We start from the raw sequence: 21,939 nt of genomic DNA, 5'->3' as shown, positions 1-21,939 counted from the left end.
TATATATATATATATAATGTATTTGGTACAGGAGTCTCACTACACAGCTCGGACTTGTAGTGATCCTCCTGCTTTCAGCCTTGCCAGCCCTGGGATTACAGGCATGTGCCACCACACCTGGTCTTGGTGGCTGGCGCCACATGTGGTCCTAGAGATTGAACCCCGGTCCCTGAGCTTGTCGAAGCAGGCGCATAGTTGACTGAGCTATCTTGCCTGCCCTGAATATTATATTTTTGACAGTAAGAAATAGCCACCCTAGCAAAATCAAGAAACAAAAACAATAAAGACTGAAAAGAAAGCAGAGAATTCTCCTCATTCGGTGGCTCCTCCTGCCTGACCTTCCTCCTAGGGAAGTAGCCATGCCAGTGCCGTTGAGGACAGACGGTGACCAGCTGCACAGATGGGCACAGAGCAAAGCGGAGAGCAAACTGGGAGAAGTTCAAGCTTGCTCCATGGAATTGCACTTTGCAAGCATTATTTAACTTTAGAGTTTTGAGGTTTGGAGTACCTTAAAGTTTCTTCTTGACTTTTTTTTTTTTTTCCTAATGCCACTGAAGCCTCCATTTTTTCATTTGTCTTTTTGAGACAGCATTACACTGTGCACTTTAGGCTGGCCTTGAACTCATTTTGTAGCCAAGGCTGGCTTTGAACTCACAGCGATCCTCCTGCCTCAGCCTCCTGAGTGCTGGGATTACAGGAATGAGCCACCAGGCCTGGTTTGAAGCCTATTTTTTAAAGGATCAAAGCCTTTTTTTTTGTATAGAGAACCACTTTTCACTATGGCATGCCTTCCTAGTATAGCACCTGACCCTGTGCTGAATGTAGGAAAGAAGCTGTATGCTAGAATCATGTTGGATTTCGAAGTGAAATCCTAGGAAGAACCCCCTCTGCAACACCGGGTCTCCTGAGTGACAGCCACATGCGTCGTCCCGGCACCACGTGTTGCCATGGCAGACAGCTTGGCTGCTTCTCGAGATCTAAATCTAGGCCCATGGTTCTCAGAAGCTCCTGGCCAAGAGTCTTGGTGCGGCTGACATGACAGGAGGGCTCTGCTTCCTCCCTTGTGGCTCGGTTGGTTTCTGTTCCAGGGAGACTGTCTAAGTGGCACCCTCCACCCCGGCCCTTGGGTTCACATAAAGGTGCTCACACCTTGGTGGTGTGAAGCTACTCCAGAGCTTGCCCACGGGACTGCCCTGGGCTCAGAGCTCGGTTCGCCATCTTGGCAGAAAGTAGCCCTTAGGGAAGGGTGTGTGTCTCCCATTGCCCAAGTGTGACCTCAGTGATGATCTGAAGCGTGAGGGCAGGCGCCAGGTGGCAGTGAGCTGAAGACTGCATGTGGTTCCTGTGTGCCGTTGGTGTCGTCACTGGTTTAGTCCATTTGCTGTTTCCTGTTCTCTCATTTACTGTCTGGTTAGGTTTAATTTGGAAGTGTCAGGTGCACCTTAGAGAAACCACGTGGAAAAATCACAAGACCCCATTGCCCTGAGTCCAGGGAATTCATTCCACTGCTACTTCTTTGCCCCAACGCTTGTTTTGGACAAAACGTAGATGTGATTGCAAGTCTGAATACATTTGAATAACTGCATACATGCATACATGCAGGCACTTTCGCATTATCAGAGCGTGCTGCAGTTAGATCGAATCTTTAAAAATTAGGTGTTTTCTTTTTTGAACTTTGTTTAGCTATCACAGAGTTTCCTCTCCCTTTTCCCCCCTCAAAATAAGGGGAGGTTAATTGTGGAGTCAATAAGAGTCTTGTAGCAGATGCTGTACTCTTCCTGGAGAACTTCCTGGGGACCATGACGTCGAATCACCAGATTCCTGGCTCTAGAGATCAGCCCTCATTTCTTCCGTCATCTATAAATAGTTGACACGAGTATGACCTCCTGTGCGACTAGGTGGATGCTAATACCTGCGTGCTAATCTCCTCCCTTCTCCTGTTGCCCCGCACTAGGTACTGCTGCACTGCAGGCTAAGCGGGTGCTGGACTCTTTGCACTTTGCACGTCTCCCCGGGATTATTTGCACTGAGACTTGGCCTCCCTCCAACTTGTGTCTCTATGCCCCGAAGTCTAGAGGTGCTTCTGATTGCATTTGCGTGCGCTTCTAGGGTTTTGTGGCGCCACCCTCTGACTTGAAACTTGTGGGGTGAGAACTAATCTCTGGTAGCGCCACTTTACTCGTGCTTGTCTCTGCACTTTGTGTGTGCAGAATCGTAGGGCCGGGGCCCCAAATGGAAAGGGCAGTAGGAGGGCTGTCTGGGCCTGACCCCTACGAAGACAGCATCTTTGATTTCTCCTCACTGTTATTCTAAAGCTGAGCATGTGGGAAGCCTTAAGGTCCATCACACTCAAAACTGAAAGTGCTCAGTGAGGAGGACACCAGTTGCTAATCTGCAGGAGCACGGGGCCTGCTGCCTGGCTTCCTAGCTCTGCAGCGTCCTTCTTGTGAGCCCTGGGCCGTGTCACTTAACCATTATCTTCCTTACTCTCTTGCTTTTTATTTTTATTTTTCCCACCCCTCCTCCATGTCTTGCTTTTTAAAGAGAGGATAGCGATAAAAGCTTCTCATCAATGAAGTGAGTTGATACACAGGAAGTGCTCAGAACAGCCTCTGACCCCGCATAGACACAGATGCTGGTTATAATTATTAAGGGTTGGTGCTGCTTCACCATGCAGGGAAGGGCACCTACCCGGTGCCAGTTTCCTCCAAAGTGCACCTCACACGCCGCGCCCAGGACATCAGCGCCCACGATATCAGCGTGCTTTGCAGATTCAAACCCATGTGAGCTCACGGTCACAGGCGGGCTGCAGGTACAAGAGATGTCGTCGGAGCACAGTGGCAGGTGCTTGTCAGCCGTCAGAATGTGCCAGAAGACGGCTGCATACCAGCCCAGGAAATACTTAGACTGTGTGGTGTCATTGAACAATGAGCCAAGCCAGTCCTTTTTGGCTCATCTTCATTACATGTTTATGGTATAGTAAGTAGTAGATGTTGTATTAAATATCTGAAATTGTTTCTGCAAATGTGATTGCTACAGACATTGTTTTCTTTAAGCCGTAAAGATAGATTTCTATTCCCTTTAATGCAAAGCTGGACTTCCCAGGCCCATTTTGACTTACAGTCGCCACAGAGGAGATGTCTTTCCATGAGGAAAACAGGAAGTGCACACAGCTTGCCTTCCATGTGGTTTGTGTGAAAAGCGGAGTCAGTCTGGGTTTTTTCAGACAGCGTACCCTTGTGCAGGACACAGAAAAGTCAGTATGCTGTCCTCCTTCATTAAAGTCATCAGTTTTAACTAAAGTTACCAGAAACTTTCTTAAATTATAAAATCCTGTCCTAAACGTGATGCATGGGGAAATATGCAAGAGACATATCGCTCCCTAAAAAAATAGTGTGGTATTTTTGACTTAAAATTTAGATTTTATATGCTTGGTATTTTGGGGAGACAAGGTCTCAGTAGGTAGCCCAGGCTGGCCTGGAGCTCAGGCATCCTCCTGCCTCAGCCTCCCAGAGTGCTGGGATTACAGGCGTGTGCCACTGCACTTGGCTGGATTGTAGATCTTCTAAAATGCAGTTGAAGTTCCAGGACTGCAGGTAGTTAGCATGCAGTGCTTATGCGAGAAGTTCAGTAAGTCAGTAAAAATGAAAAATGTCCCTTGCTCAAATGAGACCTGTGTTTAGATTCTCCGATTAATGCCCTCCGATTGTTTTTTGTATGTGCAGTGGCCATTGTGTTGACTAAACTAATACGCTTTACGCCACCTGTGATATATTAAAATTGACATCGCCATCCAGTAAAATATAATTATTTTTTTCTTTTTTTTTTTTTACATAAATTAACCCATTTATTATAGGCGAGGAATATCTCAAATAGTAAGAGCTTCTACTGGTCTTTCAGTTCCTTCAGTCTTCTGATGGCTGACTTGACTGTGACCGCTGAAGTAGTATTGTAGGTCCTGGGGCCACCAGTCATGGTTTTCACGCCGGCACTACAGTGCCCGATCCCCACGGCCCGCCTCTCCATCTCGGTCTTGCCACAGAAGGAGCAGGTGTACTCGGCGTGCTGGCTGATTTCAACCTTCTTCACCATTTTCCGGAGGGAGGCACCGTAGCGAGTCCCGTACTTACTGACAATGCCGACCTTCTTGGTGTGCTTAGCCATGTCGATGCGAGGAGGCCCAAACCCAGAGAACTATTTTTTTTCTTTTAAAGAGAAAAAAAATCAAAATTTCAAAAACAAGATAATAGGGTAACAATGGTTAATGCATTACATATTGTTATCTTTAAGTTAGTTACTCAGAGTACGAGATACCTCCATGTAATTTTCCAGACAGTCTTGGCACCAACCTTTCCAGTGAACTAAGAGAAATTAGTAGTATGACTATCTTCACATGCATAGCTTTTCCCTTTTTCCATTCCAGTTTCTTTCTTTTTGATCAGTTTCTTCCCATTTTCTGATATCTACTATACATTTTGGATTCTGTTTACTCTTTCAGCTTCTCATACTAGGTGGACAGGATGATGTTTACATATAACTACATTGCTGAAAATACAGTGATCAATAGATTATGAACTGATACACTTAGCACTAAGAATAAATCCAGAGATTTCTTTTATAGTGGCTTCCCAGCTTGCTGTGAAGATGTCCCTCGTGTGCAGATCGCGGTGTATCCAGATGCTTTGGAAGTGACTGTGTCTAAGCCACAGACAGCAATAGAAACCAAAGAAAAAACAGAAGAGACACCCACGCCACTGAAAATATGCAAATAAACTGAGAAGTGGGAGCTAGAGCTATTTTAGGTATAGACCCATGAAATTCAAATGTCAGTGGATAGCAAAACCCCATATTCGTATAAGCCCCTGGTGAAGCCCCACCGAGGACAATGCTAGTTTGGCATCTCAGATTCAGTCCTTACAGGACCAGCTGTGCCTAGAGAGTCAGGTCGAGGATGTTGCTCTGGTTCCTTCTGGGGTCTGCTGTTCACGTGCTGCTCACCAAGAAAAGCCTGGGGGCTGGGGATGGTTCAGCACAAAGCCTAAACCATTATGTGATCAGAACCGTTTGGGATTGTGAAGGCAGTGCAGGATTCCCTGAGGAAGTCATCTTCAGAAAGGTTTGGGAAGAGGGAGGGTATGTAGGCAGGGGCAGAGGCTCGTCCAAGTCCTATAGGGGGCGCAGGCGGAGCACTCGGGCTGAGGAGTTTAGGCCTCTGTGAGCTGGGCGCTGGGGCGCGGTTGTGGCCGCGGTGCTGGTGGAGAGCGCCGCTGGCTCCGCACAGTCTTTTTCTCTGCTGTGGACATGTGTCTGGAAGCGCATTCATAGAACAGGTTGCAACGTTGTGATTAGTTTTAAAACAAACAGCTTTTGGTTGTGTAAACTTCTGCCTTTTGTTGGCAAATAAGGACGTTTTCCATTTATCTGGATAAAGCCTGTGTTGGGGTGCTAGAGTCATAGAGGCATCTTGTTTGGGGGCTTAGGAGCGAGTGTCTTTGCCCATACCTGTGTGAAGATAGGACCGGGACATTTCAGAGAAAGGAGTTTTATTATGACTTTGATTCCTTCGTGGAGACATTGCATGTGTCCGGAACAAACTTAAAAAAAAAAAAAAAAAAAAAATCAGATTTTAGTGCACTTAGTAATGAGAGCCTTGCTATTTTAGTTTACAGTAAAAGGTAAAATAGTCCATTTGCAGTGTGTTAGGAAGCTGATGAAAAGGCTCCTTGGGCATTAAATTCTTTCCTCGGTTGCTTATGTAAAGCTCACATGGAATGGGCTGAAAGTCTGGGATAACAGTATAAAACTACTTTAGAGGTAAAGTGGACACCCCTTAGGTTCTTCACAAGCTATTTTCAGAGATGTTATTGCATCTTATACAGAACCCCAAAATTCTTGATGGCCATAGATCAGTGAAGCTTAAGAGAAGATGTATTTATCAAAAATATTTACTGGGTTGCTAGTAATATATACTTCTTGGAAATTAATATTTCATAGCTTTTTTAAAAAGCAACTATTAATGCAGTAGATCTCTTCCTGGTTGCAAATTTTATTTTATGTTTTACTTCTTTTTAAATATATTTAGGACAGGGTATACAGGTTCTCACTACATAGATCAGATCAGACTCACAGTGATTCTCCTGTTTTCAGCCTCCCAGGCGCTGGGATTACAGGCGCAAGCACCACCATGCCCAGTCTCAATCTGTGTCCCAGCATGCCGTGGGGGCAGGGCGGGCACTGCATGCTGGGGATCAAAGCCTGGCCCGTGTGCTCTGCATAAGCAGGCACTTTAGTCCACTGAGCAATCTGGCCAGCGCTTCTCGTTGTAAATTTTAAAAGCTTTTAGGCTTACTGTTCGCTCCCAAATATACTTGTGTCTTATCTGTATAATTTAGTTGAAGGCTTTTGGTGCCCTGGTTAATTGGCAGCAACTCTCAGTGTGGCTTTCACTACATGAAGCGGACCAAATCTTGAGTTTATTTGCCAGCGCCAGTGATTTGGGGTTTCATTTCAGCACTTCTCTCCCTTAGGCTGATTCAGAACAGTGCTAGAAAACTAGGTATAATTTTGTCAGAAGTGGTTTTGGTTAAAGAAACTAATAAATATATGAAGTCTTTCACCTCAATCCTTCATATATTCTTTGTCATTTCATGAAAAACAGGCTATATCCAACCCTTCCTCCACCCCAGCTGCAGAAATACATCCTTTAACTTCTTTAGGCTGAGACAGTGGGGTTACTTAATGACAACCGAGAATACCTGTTGATACACACACACACACACACACACACACACCCTGTTCCCCTGTTCTATACTTTCTATACCATTTAATACTGAGATAACCAGGTTGTTTAACTCTCATAATGATAAAAGGGATTTGCTTGATAATGCTTTTAAGCTTACAGTTGTTGGGTGCTCAACGGGAAATCATTAGTGAAAATAAAGGGGGATTTAATAGGTCTAGCCTGACATGTCCTGACCCCAGTTGTATACATATTAATTTAAGAGCATTACAGTTTGGGGAATTTTCCTGAGTAAGTATTATCTATCCTGTGCGGTGAAGAGCGTAACTTGCTCTGCAGGCCTTTGGCTTTCAGGTGGCATCCTTCTGTTTCGGGATGCTGACATGAATGTGAGACATAATAAACTTTTAAGGTTCCTTGACTTCACGTAGAGGAGAGTCTGTTGGGTAAGGTGGATGGGTGCAGTCTGCTTGTGGAAATCCTTAACACCAAAATGAGAAGGAATTCTGACTCAAGCCTGTGATGTAGAAATCCTGTCTGAGGATTTCAGACTTGCCAGCCTCTACTATCATGGCAGCAATTATTTAAGTGAAGTTCTCTGCCAATTGCGTGGCACTCACCTGTAATCCCGACTGTGGAGGCTAAGGCAGCCTGAACAACTTAGCAAGACCCTGTCTCAACCTAAAAAAGCAAAGCAAGGGCTATGGATGTCACGTAGCACCCCCTGTGCCACATAAACTCTTTATATAATGCATTATTTTAAGCCAGAAATGCTATTGGTTCCGTTTCTCTGGACAGCCCTAATATATTGACTCTCAGAAGAATCAAGATTTCCCCAATTCATGCAAGCCATTGAGATTATTTCTTAAGAGATAAATTTAAAAATAAAATGTGTCTGATAAGATGAAAACAGTATATTAAACCACCTTCAATTAAAAAGTCTTAGCAGTTGTGTTAATTTTAAAGAGTCATAAGGAGAAGAATTGGAGAGAGTGACAGAGTAACAAAAGTTGAGATTGAAGGAAGAAAAAATATTCTGTACATCCTGAAAGGAACGTTGACTATTTGTTTTTTTTTTTTAATTTTTTTTATTTTTCAACAAATAATACACTGCATATATTCTTCTTAGTGGTTAATTGCTGTACAAGATGCGGACTTGTGATCCTATTTACAAACACCATTAGAACAAATCATTCTATTCATTAACAGAATGTAACTATATATCTATCCCAACCACTTTGAATACACAGATACAAAATGGACATTCATCTGTATACCCTTTTTCTTCTAAGTTCCGTTATTGAATATTATAGGTGTGTAAACTCAGCAAAATATTCTAAAAGAGTCCAGTAGCCCATAATAGCATTGGGTCTTCTGTTTAACTGGCAATACGATGACTATTTGTTACTGCCCTGATTCTTTACCAGTCTGAAGATTTAGGGCTGTCACTCTCCTAACGATCCAGTAGAACAATGGGCTGACCTAGGTGGCCTTTGGTTAGTGTGCCTGCTCATTCCTACGCCTTTTCGTCCCTGAAGTCTCTTGGCCACAGTGCTCCGCCCCTAACCACCTGTCTCGTTGCAGGAAAAGCTGCACATCTAAATCATTTTCCAGTAGATTCTCATGAAGGGGCACGTGACTGGGAGGTGGGAGGTGGAGGGGAAGTCTGCAAGTCACAGGTGCAGAAATCCAAGGAGTGTGGCCTCTCCCAGCCAAGGCCCAGAGCGGAGGCCCTGTTGTTCCCGTTATTTAGCTGCCTGCATCAATAGAATGAGTTAGAGCTGCACACTGCAGTTACTTGCAAAAAGCAGGCGTGTGAGCTTCATTTTCCTAAGTGCAGTAACCGGAAGGGGAGGGGCTTGTCTGGATCTTGCCTTTTCTCTCTGCCTGAGGCACCCCCCCCCCATAGAACTCATTTCCACTTTCATCAAGTCACGGCATCACAGGAGCAGAGAGGCTTGTGGGATTTCAGCCTCCTACCTGTAGCCAGCATGCTGCTGCACCATCAGCAGCCCGGGTCAGCGTTCCTGCGGGGCCGTCCACAGGGAGCAAATGCATAGTTGGTGACATTGTGCTCACTTCCAGCCATTGGTTCCAGTTCTGTCTTCCAGAATTACATTAAAATTAGAACTTTTTCTATATGTTATCCTTAGTTCAATTATTCCTGAAATCTGTTTGTCCCGAGGAAGTGCATCTTCTCAAACGATCCTTCCAATGCTGTGGCCTGGAATACTCACGAGGTCTGGATTTCTGTCTTCTGAATGTTTTTCACTTGTCATCCTATCTGAAATATCTTGTTTGTTTGTTTGTGTTGTCTGGAATACACAGGTCTCCCCGTGTATTCCAGGCTGGTGTTGCTTGAACTCACAGCAATCTTCCTGCTTCAAACTCTCAGGTATTGGAATTACAGGTCTGTGCCACCACACCTAGCTTTCATCTGAAATATCTTGCTCAGAACCATGTAGTATGAGGAGCAAAAAACAGAGAGGGCGCATTCTTTGGCTCTAGGTGCTGTTTGTCTGCTGACACCCCTGCAGGGCCCTAAAGATTTTCAACTGACTCATTGCGCTGATGAGGCTGAGGGGCTTATTGTCCAAGCACCCGCCTTCCTCATTTCTGCTGCAGCTTGGTAGGTCTCTGTTTTGTACCTGTGCAATTGCTATAAAAACCGTTGTTATTTTCCCCTCCTGAGTTAGTCTATCAGTTATACCCCACTGTTTTGAACTGTTGAGCATATTTTGGACTCTTTCCATCCAGCTTAGCTTTATTTCATCTACAGAGGTAAAGCCCTTGTCTAAATCTCTACTTAAAAACATTACCTTCCCTTGCCATTGCCCACTTCTGCAGCTTTCAGCCAGACCACGACAGCAACCTTTTATCCACACCAGACCCTTGTGCTACGCCTTCCTGCCGCGAACATGACTGATTCGCACCCCCGCCTTTGCCCTCTCTCCCCATGGCTCAGCTTGAGGTCTCCCTGCCTCACATGAACAAGGTGGTCATGGAAGTGGCTGCTGTGTACCATGCAGCTCTTCTTCCCCTGCATAACATCCCAGCTGTCTAGACCAGTTCCCTTCAGTAGCTCCCCATTGCCTGTGTTTGGTGATGGGCATTGTAGCCTGCTGCCTGTTTTCTGATGCCAGCCCCCCAAATACTTTATCTGGCATCCTTGACATGATTTGACTTCCCCATGAAGCCAGACCGGAAACCTCTGTTTCTTAACTTTCTTGTCTTTCTAGTGCTGTATCCCAACAATAAAACTAAATCGAGCACTTAACTGGTCACAGACCATTAATGAGTTGAGTGGCTAATAGAAACAAAATTCACACGTGTGACACTTCTGTTGGGTTTAGAGACTGATTTCTTTGCCGTTTTCAGAATCCATAAAATTGGATTTCTAGCCCAAAGGGGGATTTCTACTTGAGGAGAGACCTTTGCACATTTTATCTTTTACCGAGGAATGCAGAGGTCCACGTAATGTACATTAATAACATATCATCAATGAGAATCACAAACAGCAGGGCTGAGATACCAGGAGCTACTAGGTTAATGTTTAATGCAATATTTCATAATATTTACAGTTTATCTGACAATGTTCAATGTTCGCGAAAAGGTTTTTAAGAAAGCTTAGTATCCATAGCTTATGTGCATGTAATTGAACCCCTACAGTTTAAAATGCATTTGCAGTATAGCAGACATGGGAAAGTGCACTCTGTTGGCATTCTGAAGTGTTTACTGTGCAGCGAAGATTTATAGAAATGTTATAAAAGGCACAGCGGGGACCTGGTACTTCTCGGCTGATAGCTTTGCGACCACGTGTGTGCAATTTACTGTTTTTCTGGTAGGTCCATTAACAAAAGGTGGCTAAATAAATACGCTCAGAGCAAATCTGCTCTTTTATTTACTTTTCAAAGGGTCAGAGTTTCTTTGTGCCTCTGGGACGCTGCGCAGAAGGCAGCAAGATACCCCCCCCCCCAGCTACCAGTGAGTGGCATCATTCTAGGAAACAGAGTGAGCCCTTTAACGTCAAAAATGGAAGTGGCAGAGACCCAGCTGGGACCCTTTGTTTGTCAGGAGTGGTTGGAGTCCTTTCAGTTTGTCATTTTCAACCCACAAGGTGTTTTTTGTTGTTGTCTTTTTTTTTAACAAGGTTTTTAAGTTGAATGAAAATGTGGATTTAAAAACCTCCTGCTAGGTGGGAATGGTAGCTTATCTCAGGGAGAAATACCAAATATTTAACAGATTAATGAAGCCCAGGGGTTTTGAAAAATTAACTACCTCCTCTAATGTAGCAACGTGGAAATGGCTTTTGGCTTTTGCCAACCAGCGAGTAACTCACATGGGCATAAAACCTGCCGTTTACCAGTGGTAGCAACTCAACCCGGCAGAAATGGTTTCTGTGCCCAGCTGTGGTCGCCGAATAGCCCGATCAAGCTCGCTACCCCAGAAGTATGTTTTCAGTAAGGCTCATAAGCCTTGTAGGGAGGAAAATTTGGGGTGTTCTTCTCTCAGATTTCTTGGCTTCACTCATGGGCTATGCTGGTTTCTAATTTTATGGTCACAGAATAGAAAGCCAAAACGTGAACAGAAGCTTGACTCTGTGTGTACGTTCACGGTCTTTCACATAGCACTGCGACAGGTAGGCCCAAGTCGTGCGCTTGCTGCCCACCACAGCAAGTCTGACTTTATTATATTTCTTCACCTCATAGATTGGAGCTAGGCCAGAGGTTCCAGGCAAGCAGGCAGGGCAGAACAAGGAGACATAAATTCACTGCAGACCGAAGATTCTGGACAGCAGTTGCCCTAGGGCCTATTATCCTGTATTATTCATCCTAGCTGAGTGGTAGCATTTTTACCTTTGTACATTTTATGATGGTACAACATACATTTTTTTCTTCAATATAAAGCCAGTCTAGTTGCAAAATCTACCCCTTTGAACTGGGCAGTGTCTTATTTCTCTCAAAACTGTACAAAGTCTTCACTAACAGATTTATTTTTTCAGTTTAAAGCAGTTGAAAACCTTTAATGCCCGTCGTAGGTTTACGCCCCTCATTTAAGATTTGGGTGACATCTGAGGACAGTCATGCCATATTTAATAAAAAAAAAATGTTTTGTCAGTGCTGGGGAAAAGGCCAGGAGTCCAGAATGCAACTACTCTTTCTACTTTGGAGGATGTTTCAGTTCAAGGTCTCGCTATCCCCTTTTCAGTAGTTGCCTTGTAGATCAGTGTAAAAGGAGCAGGGAATTGGAAGACGGAGGTGGCCGCTACAGGCATCCAGCCACGGCACTCCTGGAATTGAATGACAATAAATACCTGTATCTCTTAGAGATTAGGTTAACTTAATCTAGCATCTAGGAAACTAGTCTCAAGTGTATTTAAGTCTTTACTGAAGAGAAAAATGTGTACTTCATGAGTAAGAATAAAATCTATGATTTTCATTATTTGATGCTGAGCTGTTTGCTTTCCCGGGACTGGCCACAGCTGTGACTGTCACAGCCCTATGTCATGTCATAGTAAGAAGTCACAAGAGAGCAGAACAAACTCCTCTTGACTTTAGAGCAAGCAGCCCTGGTTTAATCATCACTGATGAACAACCTGGATGCTTGACTTTAATCTCGCTCGCTAAGCGTCAGTTTCCTGTCAGTTAGGTGATAATTCCTCTCAGGGCCTTGGTGACTAAGAAGGGCGACAATCGCAGTGCACCTGGGCTGGCGTCTTACAGACAGCTGAGCGTGTTCCCTGTGGATGGGTCCTGCCCTGTCCTGTGACTTGGTCTCATGCTGCCTCGTGGGTGTATTTATTTTATTCTATTTTTCTGTACTTAGTACAGGGTCTACAGGGTCTCACTACATAGATCAGACTCATAATGATCCTCCTGCTTTCAGTCTCCCCAGTGCTTGGATTACAGACAGGCACAGCCACCACGCCCAGTCTCAGTGGCTGTCTCAGCCGCCCTGGGGGCGGGACCGGCAGGGCACACCAGGGGTCCTCATGGGTTTATTGATGGTGGTAAACTTCTCATCTTTACAGTCAGGGTCTTATTTCCACCTCTAAGGGACTTAGTCTTGAAAATAAGCAGCAGCCATTTTGGTGACTGTTATACTTTGACTCAAATCAAATTTCTTAAGACTCTTCGGACTACAATGTGAAGGGTCTCATCTTTGTCATTAGAAGATCCTACAAAAGGAAAACGTGAATGGGCTGGGTATGGCAGAGGCAGACTCAGTTGTAGTCTCCTGTGAGGTCCTCTGTTCTGTGACCTGCTTCCCTTGCCACCTTTATTCCACCGGTTGCCTTGCCTGTGGCACACAGGACTCCTTGGTGAAATTAATAATCTCATCTGGGTAAATTAAACTGGTGTCTCTTGCTATGCCACTGTGTTCAACTCATAAAACACGTGAGGCCACGGAGGCGGGCCTGGAAAGTAAGGGAATGCACAGCTGCCACAGGTAGATCATTTGGCTCTCCAGCTCTCCCTTTGCCACTGTTATACAGATTTTTCATTTTCCTGCAAGGAAATCTCATCAAATCTCATTTTTGTGTGTTTGCTTGGAACATGGTGGAGGAAAGGAGTCTCCTTTTCATTAGCTGTTCCTGTTGAAGTCTTATCTCCGTTATGCAGTGTAGGAGGGCTCTGCTGCTGGTGGTGTTTGAAAGCTGTTATTTGGGTGTCAAACATTTCTAGGCAAGATTTCTTATTTGCTCGAGACACTGCTTTTCATTTTATCTACAGAAGATAGTTTCAGCCATGCTTATTTGGTGTGTGACTTTATTTTGCTTTCCATCTTTCTTTTATAAAAAAAAGTTGCCATTTATGGAATGACTTGATTTTCTGCAAGTAGAGGAAAGAAACTAAAGTAGATTTGAAAATATTTTGATTTCACAGACATGCATGTATATATTATGACATCAGTATATGTTACTCTTACGTTTGTTGATTGTCTTATTCAAGAAAAACAATCCATAATTCAGAAAAATGGCTAAATAGAACGTTAGGGAAATACAAATTTATAGTCATGCCTGTAGCTCACTGTATGGACAAAATCTTGAGTATTTGAGATTTACATCCTTCCTTTCATTCTCATCTGCACAGACGTTGGACAGAGATGTAAGTCTATGAAATACACAGGCCACCCATTTGTTGTGTGGAGCAGCAGTGGACTAGGAAGATGTGCTAAATTTTAAATATATGCAAATCACAGTGGACCAGCGCTGCAAGTTACCCCTCTTAGACCACAACTACCTTCCCTGTAGTGTGACGCAGGCTCTTCCGCTGTCCCAGGCCCATTCAGCTATAAACCTATTCTGTTTTATTCCAAAGATGTACAGCACTGATGAACACAACTCTAATTCTCTATCAGAAATTTCCTGCATTTCTTTAAGACACAGATAGGAACATCTGTGAGCTTCATTAACTCCCTTAGCCTTCAGAAGAAAAGATTTCTGAAAATTTATTGATGCCCCCGCGCGCCCCACCCCCACCCCCCACGCAGCCCAGCTTGGATTTGCTAACCATTTAATCCATTCCCAGCACTGGGCTGGGCCACGTGAGTAGGTAAAAACATAGAAGTATTTCTTGGTGCAGTTAATAACTGGAAACACCTTGATTATATATTTAAAAATGAAATAAAATTATATATTTAAAAATGAAATAAAATATTATTTAGTCATAAAAAAAAAGAAAATGACAAAATAAAAAATGGACACAAGTATATTACAAAATACAGTAACGCTTGTATTTATTAGATACTTTTTACTGCTGGCATGATACTCGTTGAATCCCAATCCTAACCCCTAAGATAAATGGTATCATCACTCCAAACATACAGAGAAAACTGAGGCACTGAGAAGAGTGAAGTAAATTATCCCAAGTTGCTATTCCATGCAAGGGTTTAAAGAAAACATTTTAGAGGTCTCAGGGGCCCCTGCAATAAGTGAGTTTAAATATTGAGAAAAAGTACAATATAAGGGGAATGCATTTGACTTTCTAGGCAGATAGGATTTTGATTAAAAAGCAAAAGCAGTTTTCCTCCTTGGCAACTGGCATTTTAAAAATGTAAATTTATGACTGTGTGCTTTGGGGGAAAGAGTCCCCAAAAAGGACTGAAATTGGGTCAGCTGTTAGAGTTGCACACTGGAGATGGTTGCCAGTGGGACTGGAGGAGTTGCTACCTGTCCTCGAGGCAGGGCCCCCCTCGTGGCTCGCAGAGGGACTGTTCCCCCTTTGCATTGTGGCCTGGAGCCCAGCACTCTAGCAAATATGGTCCTGGGTCTCCCTTTGCCTGTTTTCATGGGGGTGTTGGGGACATGACTCTGGTGGTCCTTAGGACAGGTGCTGCCAAACCTGTGCATATGTAGGTGCTCTAAGGTGGTAAATCAGGAAGTGAGGCAGGAGTGGGAGTACCAGCCTGGCCGTCCTCCGTGCAGTCACTGTGAGGGAAGGGCAGGAGACGGGAGGGGAAAGGGAAGGAGAAAAAGAAAGCAAAGCACAGAAGAGAAGAGAAGAGAAGAGAAGAGAAGAGAAGAGAAGAGAAGAGAAGAGAAGAGCCTTGCAGACTCAAGCCTCTCTCCTTCCTGAAGAGCCCGCTGCTGCCTGTGCAAGCAGAACTCCGCCGTTCCTCCTCCCAGCCTGCCCCTCAGCTGCTGAGAGGCAGAGAGCTGCCCAGAGGCCTCCGGCTGTAACCCTCTGCTGGAGAGTTCCTGGGAGGCAGTAGCCCACTGGCTGCGGGAGATGGAGCAGCTCCCAGCCCTCCTTGATTAGGGTATGTCAGGGTTGTCAGGGCAACTGTTCACGGGGGCAGCGTGTCGTCTTTTCCCTTCTCTGCTGTGCGCCGGAATATTTTACTGTGCAGAGGAGGAAGAAGATTGGGGAAAGTGCCGCAGCAGAAAGGAGAAGCTGGGATCTGATTGTACAGGTTAGGCAGGGAGGGAGGCATCTGGACCCGCATGGCTGGAGGAGTAGGGCTTCGCTGGAAGGGGTGTATGCATGCGTGTGTGCAAGTGTGAGCGGATGTCCTTATCCGTGCGTGTGGCCAGGAGCAGCTGCTAGGTGAGGGGGGACTGCAGGGCCTCAGTTGCCAAGTGGCTGGTAGTGTCTGTCAGCTGTTTGCACACTGTTTACCCATAGGGGATCTATTACAAGTGCTCCAATGAACCAGCAGCTTCCTGGGAGCTGCAATTACATAAGCATATATTTTTAATATAATAATAATTAAAAAGCAAGTAGCAGCAGCGGTATGCCTGGATCAGCCACAGCTATCCGACAAGAGAGACTGAAGAAGACCAGTGCAAGGCCAATTCCCCTTGGTTTATTCACCATTAATGAGGAAGATGAACAGCCCAAGAATGGAAATTCCAGAAGACCGAAAGGTATGCATTAGCTCTCCGCTTGGCTTGGAGTCGGCTCCATCCCTGTTTCCCACCGTGTTTATGTGTACATTTTACAAACTACTTACAGTGCCTGCTCTGGGGAGAACTGGCGACCCAGCTCGCTCGCTGGTGGTGTATACACACCCTGGGGAGCTGTGCATGCCTGAAGCGGGAATCGCTTGTACAGATTTTGTAACCTCCAGGTCACTACCTTTGACCCCAGCTACTTGCGTGGCCTGGAGAGCTTTAATTTTCATGTGCTCTCTTAAAACAGGGGCTGTGACTCTGTCCTCATGCTTCAAAAATCAGAGTTTTCAAGGTTTACACGAACACCTCCACACCTGGCGTAGGTGCATGGGTGATTTGTGTTTCCTGGGCAAGTGAGTTTTCCCTTAAAAGGGGCTGGTTAGAAGAGTGACCTTAAGACCGCAGCTCTTTCAGGGGCATTGGTTGAGGATGTGGCTGGCTTTTCCATACTGAAGTGCTGGGAGCGAAGGGGAAGGAGCCAGACCTTGAGCAGGATGCAGAGCTGAGGAGCTGGGAGCACACAGCAAGGCTTCATGACTTCTGAAGACTCTGCCCCTTGGCTCTTGGGTAGCGGTTGGAATGTGCTGGGTACAGAAAACAGAGCTCGGAGTTGTGCGCTGTTTTCTCAGAAGACGTGTTGTAGCAGCTGGCCGAGCTCCTTGCGTCCCGTGTACAGGCAGCATGGGCCGTAGCATTGTCTCCTAGCCACTCTCCCAGGGCTATAATTATCAGGCAGAGATGCAGCCTCATGCATTTTTGAAGAAGGGCTTTAAGGCTTCCGTTTGAAGTTCTGTAACATTCTTAGTCTTGCACCCCTCTTGGAAAAATGTATGTGCTCTTTTTAAGCGGATGGATGGTCAGTGTTGTTTTTCTGTGCCGATGAAATTTTACCTTGCATTCAGACTATCCTGCTGCTGAAATACCACATTTCCCTTAGAGTGGCACAAGACAGCAAGCGTGGTAAAGGAGCAGCAGATGCTTTAGCAATGTAGAATGAGTCTTAAATAGAATCCAGGCTTCTTAGACGATTGGTTTTCTTTTTCCTGGTTCTTCAGTGAATCATAGTTTGCTTTTATTGAATATAATTGAAACTGCACTTGAAATCTGAAAGTGTATTTTTACTTACTCCTTCAAAGACTGTATGAGGAAGTTCTAGTAAGTGGCATCTGACTGCTCTGCTTGCGTCTTGCATCCTGTCAGACGTGACAGCTGAGGATCAAACAACCTCTGAAATCCAGTGACACCACAATGGAAAGGGATTTACGTGCTGTTTTTATTTGCCTATAAATTAAATGAACCAGAGTGTGCTGCTCTTGAGAGGTCAGTGCTTTAAATTGTCAGTGGCAAGTCACTTACCCTCGAAGAAGTTGGTAACTTTCAGAATTAATGCAGATTTGCTGAGTTGTTCGCACAGGGTATTTCTGGTAACACTCCTGATTGGTGGCTCTTTCCTTGGGGGTCTTGGAACTGTAATTTCGGACAGCCATTCATTTTATTCTTAGGAATTTTCTTGAAGCCCTTGTCTCAGGTCCTGTGGGGATTTGTTATTGTTTCAGTTGCCTTTTAATATTTTATTTTAAAGGGAGAGGAAGAGGGAGAAAGTGGTACTTCTAGAAATCTATTTGTTTGGGGCAGTTTATGTGGCTAAGAGTCTTAAATCAAAGAGTTTCAGATCTCCTACCATATTTTCCTTTCTCTTCCTCCCCACACCAAAAACAAAACAGAAAAGATGGGGCAGGGGCTGGTTCTTGCTAATAAAGATGTCCAGACTTTCTTTATCCCTAAATGTCTCTAATTTATGATGCATTTGACAAAATAGGCAGATAAACAACCCTGGGTATCTATGCTTGATGAGTAGAACTATTTTGACTTTGGTTTTGAATTTCTCACCCATCCTAGCTGGGCAGTAGAAGGGTTCCCTCTGGTCCACTCTGTTTAATTGAAAAAGGATGGACTGTTCTCTGTCTGCTTTGTCCAGAGCGTTAGCCATTCTCTACACATGGCAACAGACACCTAAAGTATGGCTGCTAGAACAGAGAAGGTGATTTTTTGTTTTTAGTTACCTTATTGTACACCACAGTTCTAGTCTTAGAGCTACGACATGCTGGATTTGTGCCCTCTCTGCTTTGTCCATTCCTATTGCTTCCTGGTGCGAGACATGGTCAGGTCTGTGGAGGGATATAGCTTTTATTTTAATTTTATTTTATGTATTTGGTACAGGGTTTTACTGCACAGCTTGGAGTCGTGGTGATCCTCCTGTTTTCAGCCTCCCCAGCACTGAGATTATAGGTATGCACCACCACATCCAGACTCTTTTGGACAGCTCAGCACGCCCAGGGGCGGAGCCAGCATGTAGTCTGGTATTAAACCCTGGTTCCTGCACTTGGCCTAAGCAGGTGCTTAGTCTACTGAGCTATTTCACCGGCCCTGGATGTGTTCTGTTTTTGTTTTTTGTCTTTAGTACAGGTTCTACAGGGTCTCACTACATAGACTGAACTCGTAGTGACCCTCCTATCTACAGCCTCCCAAGTGCTTGGATTACAGGCGCGCACCACGCCTGCTCAGTATGCCCTGGGGGCGGGGCTGGCATGCAGGCCCAGGGATCGAACTCCTGGCCCCTGCATCTGCCTGAGCAGGTGCTTTAGTCTGCTGAGCTATTTGTCCAGCCCTGGATGTGGTTTTGAAGGGTAGTGTGAAACACTTTTGTTTTTCCTTTTCCACTTCCGTCTTCTTGCACGCTTCTGAATATTATTCTGTACCTGTCAGTAGTTACCCAGATCATCTTTTGCTATTTTTAATGGGCTCCTGTTTACTAAATTGTTACTTCCAGAGCATCATAGCAAGACAGTGTGGCAGGTTATCTTATGAATGACTTTTTTTTTTCTTTTTTGTGGTACCAGGAATCAAACTCAGGACCTTGTGCTTGCTAGGCAAGCGCATAATGCCACTGAGCTATATATCCCTGGTCCCGATGTATGACTATTAAGATAAACTATGTTTTCTTTGCTTCTTATTCCATGGCTCATTCACCAGTCATATCTAGTGTCACGATCCAGTTTGCATGGTCAGTACCTCTTTTTAAAATCTTTTTATCATTACTAGTAATAAAGGAGGTTGGTATCTAAAGTCAGTAAGCTGACTGCTTCCATCAAGGATTATTCTAGCTTCTTGATGAGTACCTTCTTTGCAGATACCCATGCTGAGGCCTGACCATTGTCATCGACTCCAAGGGAGGGGACCTAGTGGTTGCCATTTGGACTGGCAAGCAGTGGCTCCCAAGTTCCCCGGCGGGGTGAGACAGGAGTGTGTAATAGTAGACTGACTACATTAACTCTTGGAGGATTAGTCACCTGTGTAATGAATTGGAATGTAAATGTTTCACGTCCCTTATTATTATTAATATGTGACATTTAAATAATAGTAGGAAGTGAGCAGCGCTTAGGCTGTTGCTGCTCCTCCGCCCTGCAATGCCGAGCTCGGGCCTGCCTGGGCAAGATTGTTTAGGCACTGCAGTAAGCAAATGCCCTTGGATGAGTTTCAAGGCAAACCTGCCCGAAGAATTTTGCTGAGCCCGGTGTGATTATTAAGACATTTTTCTACCTAAAACAGGATTGATTTGCTCACTCTGCAGCAGATGGCTGTCTTGGGGTGTTTTGTAAGTGTCACGACGCAAAGATAATTGACACGGTTTTCCTCTCAGATGTGTTGACTGACTAGTGGGGGCTGACAGCATGTGCAGGTAACGCAGGGGCGTAAGGTGAAGCAAGGAGAGCGCAAGAGAGGGTGACCGTGGCCCGAATGTTGACTGTATGGCAACCGGGAAACTGTTAATCTCCAGTTTTCAAATGAGAATAAAGGGATTAAAGAATGGAGGTTCCTGTCCTACCCGGCCTATATGTTCAGCTGCGTTGGAAGCTCACAGGGGACTTAGAGCAGGACCGTAGGGCACTGGATGGAGAAGCTGGTACCAGCTGCAATACCTGTGTCTGGGAACTGCTCAGTAGTACTGTTTCACCAGGAGCTGAAGTCTAAACTGGGAGTCCGGGAGCCTTATTCGGTGTATAGGTATACTTACTTTTCCCTTGTAGGATTTTTGCTTTGTTTTGTGTCTGTTACCAGCAACAGAGAACTGTCTTGCAATACGCTGGATCTCAGCTGTCTTGAAAAATTAGAAGGCCTGCGCACACCTTGCCCATGTGCTTCATGGCAGAGGTCAGCAGCTGCCACTGCAGAGCGTGGGCACGTGTGTGCCCCTGTCCTGCCTGCTAGTGTGCAGCACCTGGCCTGCCTCAGTCGTCTGTGTGAACAGGCTCCCTTGCGTCTATAACACTGGAGCTGGAGCATAGGTCTGCATTGTAGCATGGCTATAGACTATTTACCATCTGCCTCTTTGTCTTCTTCCCTGCCACCCTCGCCTCTGCTGCTGGCCCTTCTCACATGCTCTCGCTTGCTTCTATGTCCTCCTCGTGGTCTTCCCTCCTTTTCTCCTCTATGGACAGTGGTTATGAGTTAGCACCGGAATGTTGTCCTTTCCTGCAGACATCCCGGACTGTCTCCTCTGGGAGCGAGCCCTCTCTTGTGGCCTCTCCTCCAGACAAAGGAGTGAGGACAGCTCCATCACTTTCACGCTGGTCTCTGTGTGTAGTTATGCACCTGCTGGCTTTCTGTAGCCGGTCCAGGACTCTTCCTCGCCATATGCCGTGCAGTACAGAGAGCACGCAGCATTAGTGCAGGAAAGTAAACTTAACCTGTAGAACAGCTTTCGTAGGCTGGGGGTATTGGCACACACCCTAACCCCAGCCGCTCAGGAGACTGAAGCAGGAAGCCCGCAAGGTTGAGGCCAGGCTAGGTAATTCAGTGAGACTTAACAAAAAGGCGTCATGGCCTCTAGAGCTCTTTCTCACATAGAAATTCCAAGAAATATTGATAGTGTTAGTATTGTCCTTCCAAGGTAATTACTTCGAAAGAGACAATGCTGCGTCTGACACGTTAATCATATCACTTGCTACCAGCCTGCATTTATGCAGTAGTGGATCGGGGATTTTGCTCTGTTTTGTTGTGCTTTCTATCATGCTGTTAATCGCTTTTCTTTGGTGGAAAAATGAAGGTATATATTTACAAGGCGGTGGTAATCGACTACTTTGTTAATAACAAGGTTAGTAATGCTTTCTAACTCTTTTGTTAGCTGTTCACAGATTAAATTGTAATAAAACACCATTTCTCCTTGAAATCAGGCTCAGTTCTGGGGAATTGTGCTTCCCTCCCACCACTTATTGTTAAAGTGTGTATTTATGGGACCTGCAGTGACTATTTTTCTTTTGGCTTATCTGCCTTAAAGGTAGAATTTCTGCCAGTTAAGGTTTCCAAATGAAATATAATCTGCATTTACTGGGTGCTGTCCTGTCGGACAGGTAGTGCTCTCGCAACTGTAGTGTCTGCTCTGTCACTCATGGGCCTTTGTTCCGCAAGAGGAGTCAGTCCCCTGACAAGTATGAGTGCCACCCTGGATGCGTTCTCACACATCTCCCTGCGTCTTTCCTCCTTTGTTCTGTGAGACGGTCACCATCGTCCATCCTCAGTGTCCCTACCTGTGGTATTCCATCACCAAGCAAAAGGTTTCCACAGTACAACTTAACAGCTAATGAGGCAAAACTACATTGTAGAAAAACACTAATATCAAAGCTTCATACCCTAAGAGGAAATCTCGATGTCAGAAGCCCTAAAGGTAATATTTTATTCAAAATGTTTCTATTAAAAAAGAAGAAGAAGAAGAAGAGGAGGAGGAGGAGGAGGAGGAGGAGGG

At 45.1% G+C, this 21,939-nt stretch overlaps 1 protein-coding gene across 3 annotated transcripts in view; it reads left to right on the top strand.

The window, feature by feature from the left end:
- Positions 1 to 21,939, top strand: part of Map7 (microtubule associated protein 7) — a 181,811-nt gene that overhangs the window by 8,051 nt on the left and 151,821 nt on the right. Inside the window, exon 1 of one of the 3 annotated variants that reach the window (XM_023712234.1) lies at positions 15,780 to 16,109. The exons of the other annotated variants lie outside the window; for them this stretch is intronic. Within the exon in view, the coding sequence (XP_023568002.1) occupies positions 15,977 to 16,109 (133 nt within the window). The 5' untranslated portion in view covers positions 15,780 to 15,976. Of the gene's footprint in view, positions 1 to 15,779; positions 16,110 to 21,939 lie in introns of those variants that run through there. 3 annotated transcript variants of the gene reach the window in all.

The sequence above is a fragment of the Octodon degus genome, unplaced genomic scaffold, assembly GCF_000260255.1.
Source record: "Octodon degus isolate 3935 unplaced genomic scaffold, OctDeg1.0 scaffold00024, whole genome shotgun sequence".
Classification (NCBI taxonomy): Eukaryota; Metazoa; Chordata; class Mammalia; order Rodentia; family Octodontidae; genus Octodon; species Octodon degus.
This window is presented reverse-complemented; position numbering and strand designations above follow the sequence as displayed.